The sequence below is a fragment of the Phalaenopsis equestris genome, unplaced genomic scaffold (assembly GCF_001263595.1).
Source record: "Phalaenopsis equestris unplaced genomic scaffold, ASM126359v1 Scaffold232845, whole genome shotgun sequence".
Taxonomy (NCBI): Eukaryota; Viridiplantae; Streptophyta; class Magnoliopsida; order Asparagales; family Orchidaceae; genus Phalaenopsis; species Phalaenopsis equestris.
Genome location: NW_018250806.1, coordinates 51258 through 64136, shown reverse-complemented (window position 1 = coordinate 64136; position 12879 = coordinate 51258). Strand labels below are relative to the sequence as shown.

Genomic DNA, 12879 nt, shown 5'->3' with positions numbered 1-12879 from the left:
AGTAGTATTTATAAAAAAATTAATTTACTACAAGACTACAAAAAATTTATAATCAATTAAAATTATTAAATAAAAAAATTGAATAAAACTATATTAAGTTTTATTAAAATGATATTTTAATAAAAATAATAAGATTTAAATCTTACCCGATCTCTTAACATCTTACGGCTGCATGATTAGGATTGTCAAAACAACTCTTTGTTCGCGAACTGCTAGTGTTCTTCTAGCTAAACAAACGAGTCGAACACGAACATACATTTTGTATTCGAAATATAAACGAGCTGAACTTGAACAAAGATTTTTTTTAACGAGTCGAACAGGAGCTGAGTCTGGCTCGCTCGTGTTCAGCTCGTTTACACCCCTAATACCAACTAGAATTATCACATCACATCCAAAATATCATCATTTTAATTTGAAAACAGGAATATACTTTTTCACGGATAGGAAAGATGTTATGTAAATAAAAATTGAAGTTTGTGTTACATATGTAAGTACATAAGAATTAACCGGTATTTATGTAAATCTTCTTTTTTTCTTTTTGAGTACAAGAATCATCGAAGGAGAGCTGCATATAGGATCTGGTTCCATGTATCAGGAAGTCCGGCAAGACACCAATGGCTACAGTCCACTCCGGAGCGGCCTCCATTGAAGGAAGAAGGGTGGGCATCTTTCCTTAGCTGGGAAAGAAAGGTGATATCAAGCAGATAGACAGGCTTCTTTATACTCTCCAACACATTACTAACTACGCTTTGCTGAGGAAGAGATCCACCTGGATACGTTGATCCGCTTACAGGCCCTGTTTGTTCGCCACAATCTTTAGCTTCAGCTTCTCCCCATTCCTTCCCTCTGATACACAATAATTATAAATTAAAATAATATATGTCACTTTACCAATGCATGAAAATGAAAATAATGTTATTTTTATGTGATATGGAAAATATCAATTGTAATTTGTAAAAATTAAAGTTAGATATGTAAATTCATAAGAATTGGATGGCATATATGTAAAGGCTAAAAAGAAATTTATGCATCATCATTCTTCATCGTAATGCTGGCCTTAGTTATTCTATTATTTGCAATTAGCACTAGAAAGACTACTTTTTAAATTATCGGTGTGTTAGTGTCAAATTGTGGAGCTTAGCTTTTGTCCTTCGAATAAAATGTTCTACGGAGAACTGATCTCTTGTTAGGAATATCCAATAAATGTATTTGCATGTTATTTTATTAAAGGATTTCTGAGAATTTTGCTACATGTTTAAGCTGTTCTAATTTTATCTTGATAACTATGCATGTTAGTATTATAAGAACTATGAATTTGTAATTCTTCATAATTAAATCATTATAATTTTCTTAGAAATCGCAATACAAAGTTGCCATAAATTTGGCGAGCATATGTAAAATTTAGCTATTTTTATGTTTTAATTTTCCATATTTTTTTTTTTTGTCTTAGAAATCGCAATACAAAGTTGCCATAAATTTGGGGAGCATATGCAAAATTTAGTTTATTTTTATGTTTTAATTTTCCATATTTTTTTTTGTTTTTTTTTTCTTTCGCTTTTGATATTTGAAGTGGGGTTTGCTTATTTCTCAACAGCCTGAGGCTTTATAAATCTATTTTGCATCGGTTCTATCTATTTTATCTATTATATAATCATTTTTTTAGACAATATTTTCTGCATCAATTTTTTTCATTTTTTTTACTGGGGCATATTCTGTCTTATATTATACTTCTCTATTTTGTACAATTTTTATTCAAACACTTTCAATTAATGTGCTGAGTGTGGAGTCTTTTTGCATGCTAGTTGCAGCTCGCTGAGCTTTCCGGCACCTACAGACATTCCAGGGTCCCAATGGGCGCGCCCAGATGCCTAGGGTCATCCCAATGCTCCAATCTAGAGGACTGGGCACCCCTGAGCCCGCCAACTGCAAGGCGCAACAGTGTCGCAGTTTTAGTCGTTTAACAGAGCACTCACCATTCAAGCATCTAGAAGGGGGATGAAAAAGCCAAGATTCATGACTTCAACCAAAGAGAGGAAGAAAGCAGAGTCTGAATGTGCCGCAACAGCGCCGGAGCGATTTGTACATAGTTTAGGATTTAAATCCTTGTTTCATGAAAGATCATACTCTCTCAATGTGTATTTTTGATATAGCGTAACAGATGCAGATTGACATTTGTGTCAAGAGGGTGTATTTTTTTGTGTACCTTCTATTGAGAAATCAAGAGATAAAGAAGCTTGAATTGATGTAGTTTCAGAGATGTACAGAGTGGATTTGAGTTGTGAAATTATGTACTATTCTCCTTCTATTGTGGAATTTTTAGTTTGGCGCGGATCCGTGCTTTTCTCCCATTCTCTGATGTTTTCATGTTAAATATTTATGTGTTTTTCTAGATTTCCTTATTCAGCGCTTCTATTCAATCTACTGTTTCGGATCCCTCGAATTAGTGTGTTATTTTGCAATGTGGTTTTGCTTATGAATTGATCAAGTCCTAAGTTTTCATATAAACAAGTGGTATCAGAGAGGAGTGTTTTAAAGAATTTTGATTCAAGTTGGAGCAATGGGCAATGAAGCGAGGTACAAGGTAGAGAAGTGCAATGGTTTGAACTATGCAAACTGGAAGATGCAAGTGGAAGAATTATTGAATCAAAAGAAAATGTAAATGTCACTGGAACGAATCACCAATAAGCTTGAATCTCTAACTTTGGAAGAACGGGAAGTGCATGATCGAGCAACCCTATGTTTGATTATTCATTCACTTTCGTTGTTCTCTGCTTTCAACATAGTAAATGAGAAAACTACATTGCATCTCATGACAACTTTGACAAATATGTATGAAAAATATTCAGCTTTAAATAAAATTTTTCAGATGAAGAGATTATTCAAATAGAAGATACTGAAAGAATGTTTAGTGGTTGAAAATTTTAAAATTTCAACACTACTAAAAACCAGCTGTGTTATGTGGGTATTAAGTTCAATGATGAGGTTAGTACACTATTAACTCTATCTTTATTACCAGATAACTAGGATGAATTGTTCACAACAATAAATAATGCTTCAGGTAATATATTGTTAAACTTCAATGACATTAGAGGGATGGTATTGAATGAAGAAGTTTGAAAGAAAATTACAAGCAGTGAATCTTCACGTTTTATGTTAAATATTAAGAACAGATGAAGGAATATGAACATAAATATACGAAAAGTCATATTTATGTTTAGAAGATAAGAAATTCTAGGTCGAAAGGAAAAATGATAGAGGTGAATGTTGGAATTGTCCAAATAAAGGTTATTTCAAGAAAGAAGACAAAACTCCAGAGAAGCCTTACAGTGGAGACCAAGAAATGAGTCTCTTTGCAAATGTCTTAAAAAGTGAAATCCAAAGTGACTACCTAACTTTATCTCTACTAAGTACTATTTTCTTGGATAATAGTTTACGGTGCCTCTTTTCATGCATGCCTCAACAAAGAGGTGTTTAGAAACTACAGTTATAGTGATTTAGGAAAGGTTTACTTAGAAGATAGCAAAAATGTTGCATCAAAGGAAAGGGTAATGTTGATGTCAGGTTGTCAAATGAAACATTCTAGAAGCTCAGTAAAGTTAGACATGTTTCAAATCTGAAGAAAAATATGATCTTCATGAGAAAGCTTGTAAAGGCATGGTACATGACTATTTTCAAAGGCTATTCATGAAAGTTATCTAGAGAGGCAATGGCCACGACTTGGAGCAACATTGAAGGAACACTTTACCTGATCAATGAGATTTATGAATCCAATGGTGTGGCTGGATCCAAGACTGATATTGTTCTTAGGCATCACAAGCTTAGCCATATTAGCCAAAATGTATGAAGTTCCTACTCTTTAAAAATAAGTTCTATGGTTTCAAGTCTATAGAGTTAGATTTTTATGAAGACTATTTATATGGCAAGTAAAATAAGTTTTATTTCTCTAAAGGTGGGTCAATAATGGAGTTCTATAAGCTAGAGTTAGTACATACTGGTGTTGGAGCCATACTCTAGTTTAGTTCATTAAAGGTTTGATACACCAAAATAATATACTATTTTAAGTACATATTTTATGCTTATTTTTAGTGACATTGCACTTTTAAAAAGGGTATTTTCATGTTTTTGTTGCATGAATATCATTTTTAGGTGTTTGGAGATAAAATAGCAAAAAGGACAAAATTTGGAGCCAAAACAACGAATTTTGGAATTTTTGGCTCATGATGCACCCGATTGGTGCATGATGCGTCGTTTGACAGAGACTTGGTGCATGATGCGCTAGAGACAATTTTTTGCAGATTAAGGTGGTTCGAGATGAATTTTGCATAATTTTCAAAGAGACACTTGTTCTACAGACCTATTGGAGTAATTCAATGCATTTAGACAGTTTGGAAAGTTCTTTTATGAAGGGATATGTCTCTTAGATCAATTGACACATCTTTTGAATTCAAAAGAATTAACTTTTTGAGGGAATTTTGGAGGAAATTTTGAATTCCTTATGAAAGGAGGTAGCCCAAAATAAAAGAAGAAGATTTCAAGGAGTTGAAGGGGGGACGGAAAGGCACAAAAGTGGGGGTGGCATGAAAGGCAAGGAGAGAAGAAGAGGAGATTTTCTTCTAGGGTTGTAAGAGGAGAGGGAAGGTGAGAAATTTCTTCTTCATTACACTTGAAAGAGAGAATTGAGTGTGCTCGTAAAGAGACAAAGGCTTGGAGAGAGCTTCTAGGGATTTGTTTGGGAAGGATTGTGAGATAAGTTGTCTTTTATTTTTTTTATTTTTATATATGAGATCCGTATTTTTTCGTATCCTTCTCATGAAGTCTGAGTGGTCTTCTATATCATTCTCCCTACTTTGAGATATGGTTTTGTGAAGAATTGATTTTGTTTTCTAATTGTTGTGAAGAATTGATTTTGTTTTCTATAGTTTTAAATGTCAATAATTTGTGATGATTTGAACTCTGATCTTTATTTACTTTTTGATCTGGCCAATTGAAATATTAAAATATGTTGAGAAACATATGATCTGAAAAGTGGTATGATTTCTACAACAAGGGGGATAATCACATTTGATTTCATGAGAGAGTATGTTATCCATGGAATTGAGTGCAAATAAATAGAGAAATATCTTTGTTGGACGCAAAATTGGAGATTTTAAGGTGACAGATTAAAATCCCCAATTTGGTATAGTTGATTGGAAACTGATGCAGGATTGTTAGCGATCAGGGGAGGGAGTAGTGAGAGCTTTGGAGTGGCAACAGATATCCTCCCAGCCTAACCACAGTTAGGGACCATACTCAGGATTAGTCAATATTCTTTATAGCACTTGGAAGAGGGTAAAGAATAGGATTGCTCCTATTTGGCACAAAATAGTTATTATATATATTTTCAAAATTATTTCAATTTCTTCACAATTCATATACTCATTGTAAAGGGGAATGATGCTTTCTTAAATTTGAATATTCCATAAACAAAAACCTTGTTTAGTTTTCGTAATTTTACATTTGAAAGTTTAGTTTTTAGTTGTTGACCTTACTTTTGATTGAGGTTCAGTTTTTTCTCTTTAGTAGCCTAAGGTCTAGCCATAGGACTTTCCTATTGACTATTCCTATTGACTATTCTTAGAGTATTGACTATTCTTAGAGAACTAGACAAGGAGCCCTCACCATTAGAAATTTTAAACTCTTCTCTACTCAACTTGAAGTTCCACATATTGGTCCTGATCTCTAGTACTTAGTAGGTGGGGTCGCTATGGGGGAAACTCAAGATGAGTTACCCTTAGGACTGTTGGACTGTAAGCGCCAGTCCTGGGCGCTGAGGTGCCTTAGCTCATTTTTTAAATCTTCTTCATTTTTGCTCCAATTTGACCTTTTTTTCACTCCTTTTACCATTCTTCATCCACTTGATTGTACCTACAAAAAAATACACAAATAACTTTCATTAAAGAGCAATATTTAAAAAATAGCCATAAAAATGTGTATAAAAATTCTATATATCTTAGGTGTATTAGGGTGATTGAAGTGACACCTAGTTAATTTTAGAGAGCTATTGAAAGGGATCAAGGGTTGAATGAAAGAGACCTTTAACAGATTTTATAGGGTGAGTTTTGGAGAGTTTTAAGGTGAGTGAGTTCATATTTGTGAGTTTTTAATTATGTAAGAACATTTTGGAGATTGCTTGAAGGAGACTTATGAAATTGCTTGGGGAGAAGACATAAGTAATTTGTATTTGTTTTTTATTTTTGGTTGTTAAGACTTGGATTTCAATTCAAATCATGTGTTTTTGTTTTATCTTTATGAATTCTGAGTAGTTTTTTCTTTCTTTCTCCTTGCATATGGGAATTAATCAAGCGGGATGAGATTAATTTAAAGATTTATGTTATATTTTATAAAATTGCGATGGTATTTTCACCTATTTTTCATTAAATTTACAAATTGACCACTTGTGAAGTTAAAATCCATTACGAAACATAATGACCCTAGAGGGCAATGATTTTACCAACTAGTGAGTACTACACTTACCTTTGGAAAGAGTCGTTGCGATCGTCCAAGGGGAAGTACAAATAGATAGAGAGATAAGTTTGTTGGGCGTAGAATTGATGTTTCTAGGGTGACAGACTAGATTCTTTTGTCAATTTGATCTTGAGTTTGGATCTAAGGGTCCCTGGTAGGTCCTATAGAGAGGGAATAGTGGGCAATCTAGAAGTGAGAGGCTAAAATTTACTCAGCAAAACTACACAAGTTGGAACAAACTTAAGGTTATCTTAACTCTAAGTTAGCCATGTTCTTTGCTAGCACCAAGAGGAGGTAAAGAATATGTATGTTCTTATTTGTCACAATACATCATTTTATATTTTTAATCATTCAATGCCTTTACAGAATAAGATCACTTTGCATGGGTAAAGATCTTTTCATTATATTCAAAGTCTTTTAAACTTACTAGTCTTTTAAACTTTGTTCTTTCTTTATGTTTAAATTTTGATTGCATGTAAATTTAATTTTCAACATTTACAAAACTTTTGACACCATTCTTCTATCATTTTGATCTATAACTTCGATAGAAGTTTAAAGAGTTACAACTTTCTTTGTGGAATCGATACTGAGCTTTTAAAGAAAATTCTATATAACTTGAAATGATACGTATATTTGTGTAGTACCACTAGTGTAAAGGCTTATTATATATTTTCTAAAACATTTTATATATTCACACTAGCCACTAAATATAATTTGGGCAAAGTTTTTGGCAATATTTTGAAATATAAACATCTGTGCATTCAATCACACACATATTACAACACCCCAATAGGAATGCCTAGTGCTTAAGAAAGCACCACTGCACCCAAAAGTGGCATCTAGGTGCCCAGTGCAGGGTACAATAATGTCATAAGTTTGGTCATTTGATAAAACACTCAAAAAAAAATTTCCGAAGAGGGGCATAATAACTCCCAGATTCATGATTTCAACCCGAGCAAGTGAAATGTTGTACCCCAAAGAGACGCTATGATGCTAGGAGCAAATTGTCCATACTTTAAAATTTAAGCTCTCATTTCACAAAGAATCATACTCTCACACAGTGTATTATCGACGGTTTGTAACAGGTGAGGAGCGACATCTGTGTTGATGGAATGAATTTTGACGAGTGCTTTGCCTTGTGAGAACACGAGAGGAAAGAGCATGGATTGTTGTAAGTTTCAGTGATGTAGAAAGTGGATTTGAGAGCTGTAATTTTTTACTATTCTCCTTTCACAGTGAAATTTTTAATATGGTAGGCTCCATAGTTTCTTTATTATTTTCAATTTTTCTCACTTTAAATATTACTGGATTTTATTATTGTGTGCTTCATTCAATTTATTGTTCTAGATCTCTCAAATTTGTTTTTTTTTTTTTTGTGAAGTGGATTTGATTATAAATCAATCAAATCTCAAGTTTCCATCCCTAGAAGTGGTATAAGAGTGAGGCTTTATTAAGACTTTTGATTCAACTGGGAGCAGTGATAGATAAAGTGAGGTACAAGGTGGAGAAGTTTAATGGCTAAAACTTTTTGTTAAGGAAGATGTTAGTGAACGATTCTTTATATTAAAAGAAAGAGTATTTGTCGCTAGAATGAATCCCTAAGAAGCTTGAATCAATGACTCTGGAAGACTTGGAGTTGCTTAATCACATTGCTCTTAGTTTGGTCCTTTATTTACTTTCCACTTTTGCTGCTTTCAACATAGTGAATGAGAAAACTACGATGGATACCATGTATGAAAAATCTTTTACTTCAAATAAGATTTTTTTTTTATGAAAAAAACATTCAACATAAAGATGGTGGAAGGGGGTTTAGTGATTGAAAATTTGAATAATTTCAACACTATGATAAACCAGTTATGTTCTATAGGCATGGAGTTCAATGATAAGAATAGAACACTGTTAATTCCATCTTTATTGTCAAATATCTGAGATGATCTGATTACGGTAATGAGCAAATCTTCATGTAATATGAAATTAAAATTTGCTAAAATCATGAGGCTGGTGATAAATTAAAAAGTTTGCAAGAAGGCAACACATGGTGAATTTTAAAGTTCTGCATTAAATGTTGAGAACAGAGAAATAAATTTAGATAAAAAATAAGCAATAATAGATTCAATTCTAAATTAAGAAAAATTATAGTTCTGGAAGATTAAATTATAGAAGTGAAGGCTAGAACTATCGAAAGAATGATCATTTAAGGAAGGACTACAAAGCTCCAAAAAATTCTAGTGGTGGAGGCCAAGAAAGGAATCTCTCTATAAATGTCTCCAAATATAAAATCCAAGTTGATTAACTAGTTATATTCCTAACAAGTATTGGATCTTACATAGTAGGTTTAGTTTTCTCTTTTCATATATGCCTCAATAAATAGGTTCTTAAAAACTACAATTAGAATGATTTAGGAAAGGTTTAGTTGGGAGATAACAGACATGCAGAATCATAGGCAAGGTAGATGTTGATATCATGTTCTAAAATAGAACAGTTTGGAAGTTCACTGAAGTTAGACATGTTTCAAGTCTTAAGAGAAATTTATAAAATCATGGAATGTGATCTATTTTACATTGAATTCATGGAAGGTAATTATAGGAGCAATGGAAACAGCTGGAGGCGACATTGAAAGAACCCTTTACCAGATTAAAAAAAATGTTTAAATCTATGGATGTGGGCCGAACCATGTTTTAAGTAATTTCATAGCACCACTAGCTTGGCCATTTGAGTGAGAATGATATGAAGTCCCTACTTTTTAAGAACATTCATTCAAGATTTCAAATCTATAAAGTTAGATTTCAGTGAAGAATGTGTATATGATAAGAAAAAGTAAGGTTTTTATCTAAAGGAGGGACAATAGTGAAGTTCCAAAAGCTGAAGCTGATACATATTGATGCATGGGGTCCTACTCCAGTTTAGTCCATTGAAGATTCCTATTAACTAGTTAGTTTCATTGATGATCACACTATAAATGTATATGTTTACTTCTTAAATCACAAATCTGATGTATTTGGGGTGTTTAAGAAGTGGAAGGTCATCGTAGAAAATGAGGTAGACTCTAGGTTGAAGTTTCTCAGATCAAATAATGTTGACGAGTATTGTTATTATAGGTTCAAGATTTGTTGTGTGTCAGAGAGAATTAATTATAAGTTCATTGTTTCAAGGATACCATAATAGAATAGTGTGGCTAAGTGCATGAATAGAATCTTCACAAAGCATTTCAGGATTATGAGATTACACACATGCTTGCCAAAATAATTTTGGGCAAATGTGGTGAACACTGATGTTTATCTGATCAATTATAATCCATCAGTACCTTTAAAGGAAGATTTACCTAGAGAAAACTGTAGTGAAAAATTGGTAAAACTATCTTATCTGAAGATATTTGATTGTTCTGCTTATGTTCATGTTGATGTAGAGTCTACAAATAAGCTTGATTTAAAATTTATCAAGTATACTTTCATTGGATATGATTTAACTGAATTTTCATACAGATTCTAGGATTTAAAAAAGTAGAAGTTCATCAAGAGCATTGATGTTACTTTCAATGAAATAAAAATGTACAAGAACATGAAATAAACTCAGGATTTCACATCAGCTACTTTTGAAGAGTCCAAATATGTTAAGATAGAATATGTTGGCTATCATGAATGCTTCATCTGATGAAGCAGATGAAATTCCTCAGTTACCTACCACTAAAGTTAGAAGATCCAAAATAATCACAATAGCTACCCAAAGGTATTCCCTTTCATTAAACTACTTATTGCTAATAAATAGTGATAAACCAGAGTGCTATGAAAATGTCACTACGTTTGAAAATTTAAGGGAGTGGGAGGTTTCCATAGTACTAAGGCCAAATCATAATTGATATTTGGTACAATTATTAGATAATAAAAGAGAAATATACATCAAGTGGGTCTACAGGCTGAAAGATTAGTGAAATGGTAGCAGCCACTATAAGACAAGACTTGTTGTGCAGGATTTCAACAAAAGGAGTGAGTATGTACACTAAGATCTTTTCTCATGTGTTGAATATTGTCCCATCAGAATCTTACTAAGCTCAGTAGTTGAGAGGGAATCTACATCTAGAGCAAATGAATGTAAATACAACTTTCTATGCATCCATATCTAGAAGAGGAACTATACAGGGTTATGAGGTTTCAAAGAAAGAAGGCTTGGTATGTATGTTGAAGAAAATCCTCCATGGTTTAAAAAAGACCCCAAGAATTTTGTATATAAGGTTTGACAGGTTCATGTCAAATAGTGGATACATTAAGTGTCAGGTAGGCCATTGTTGCTTCATTAAAGATTTTGATAATGTTTAAATCTTATTTCATTTTGTATGTGGATGACATGATGATTGTAGGGGCATATATGGAGAAAATAAAAAACTTGAAGGAACAATTATCAAGGGAATTTGAGATGAAGGGTTTAGGTCCAACTAAGAAGATCATCCAAATAAAATCTTCGAGGGACAAGAGTGCAAGCACGTTGATGTTATCTTAGGCAATATATAGAGAATATCCTACAAATGTTCAACATAAGTGAGGTAAAACCAATTTGGACCCTCTTAGGTAGTCACGTCAATATATCTTAAGAACTGTAGCCTAATTTTGAAGTAGAAGAAGCACAGAGAGAGAACCTCATATGCTCGAACAGTTGAAAGTCTGATGTATGTTATGGTATTTACAAGGCTATATATTATACATGTAATGAGAGTAGTCTACAGGTATATGGACAATCCTGAAAAGAATCACTGTGAGGCAGTGAAGTAGATTCTCATGTATTTGAGATGAATAGTCAGCATGTCGCTTTACTTTAGAAGTGCAGAGATTGATTAACATGGATATGTAAAGATATGGCATGGGATATAGATGGCAGAAGATGTACAATAGGGTATATCCTTACTTTGAGAAATTAGAAAAGGGTATTGTTTCAAGACTACAAAAAATTATTGCACTTTCAGCTATGGAAACCAAATACATTTTTATTGCTATGGCTAGCAAAGAGATGATTTGAATGCAAAATTTTATGATAGAAGTGAAAAAAGAGTGGAGGATTGGAAAGCATAATAGTGTAAGTATGATTGTTATTCATCTCACTAAGAACGCTGCTTTTCTTGTCATGACAAAGCCTATTTAGACGAGCTATCACTTTATTTGTTCTCTCCTAGAACATGAAGAATTGTTCTTAGAAAAGATACACACAACTCAAAATCCTACAAATATGTTAACTAAAGTGATGACTATCGAAAAGCTCAACCTATGCTTGGTTGAAGTTGAATTCTAAGAATTTAAAAGTGGTGGTGAGCCCTGCTATACTACTGAACTATGAAGATGCTACACATGAAGGTGCAGATCTATAGGAGAGGTGTTGGGTTAATATCAATCCCCAAGTGGCAGACTTTGAAGTGTGGAGCCTGTTTGCATGGCAGGTGCAGCCTACAATACTTTCCAACATCTACACACACATTATAACGCCCCAGTGGTGGCGTCCCAACGCTCTAGTCCAGAAGACCGGGCACCCTTATGCCTTAAAATGGCGTTCAAGGGCCAATCAGGACAATTAGTGTACGACGCAACAACACCATGTTTTTATTTGTTTAACAGAGCACTTAAAATTCAAGAGCCCAAGAGGGGCGCGACAACTCTTAGATTTGTGACATCAACTCGAGCGAGCATAAATTCATTGTCAAGGAGTGGAGCTATTTCTACACAGTTTGGGATTTAAGACCTCATATCACAAAGGATCAAATTCTCTCATGGTGTATTCCCGACAAAGCATAATAGTTGTGTAGAAGAATTTATGTCGAGGAAGTGGATTTTGGTGAGTGCTTTCTTTTGTGAGGTCAAGAGAGGAAGGAGTGTGAATTTCTTTATATTCCAGTGGAGCAGAGAGTAGACATGAATGGTGTAATTTTTCTCTTTTCATGGTAGAATTTTTAGTGTGGTGTGGTTCTATAAGATTTTTCCATTTTCGTGTTTTCGATAATAACTGTGTTTTTTTTTTGGATTTCCTTGTTATGTGCTTCTTGAACATTTTTTTTTGTTATGAATCTCTTAAATTGATGTGTTTTGTTGCGGTGTGCTTTGGTTGTGAATCGATTAAATCACATGCATGCTTCCATCCCAACATAATGTTACTCTTATAATAATACATCCTGCATGATAAAACATTCAACACATCATTTCTTATTTATGTCATATTTATATTCACATTATACATCTTATATATATGTATGTATTTGTATGTATGTATGTATTTGTATGTATGTATTTATATGTATGTATGTATGTATGTATGTATGTATGTATTTATATGTATGTATGTATGTATGTATGTATGTATGTATTTATATGTATGTATGTATGTATGTATGTATGTATG

General features: G+C 33.1%; 1 protein-coding gene across 1 annotated transcript in view; it reads right to left on the bottom strand.

The window, feature by feature from the left end:
- Positions 1–512: 512 nt before the first annotated feature.
- Positions 513–12879, bottom strand: part of LOC110038445 (protein trichome birefringence-like 37) — a 16977-nt gene continuing 4610 nt past the window's right edge. Inside the window, exon 5 of the mRNA XM_020743291.1 lies at positions 513–846. Within this exon, the coding sequence (XP_020598950.1) occupies positions 552–846 (295 nt within the window). The 3' untranslated portion in view covers positions 513–551. The remainder of the gene's footprint in view (positions 847–12879) is intronic.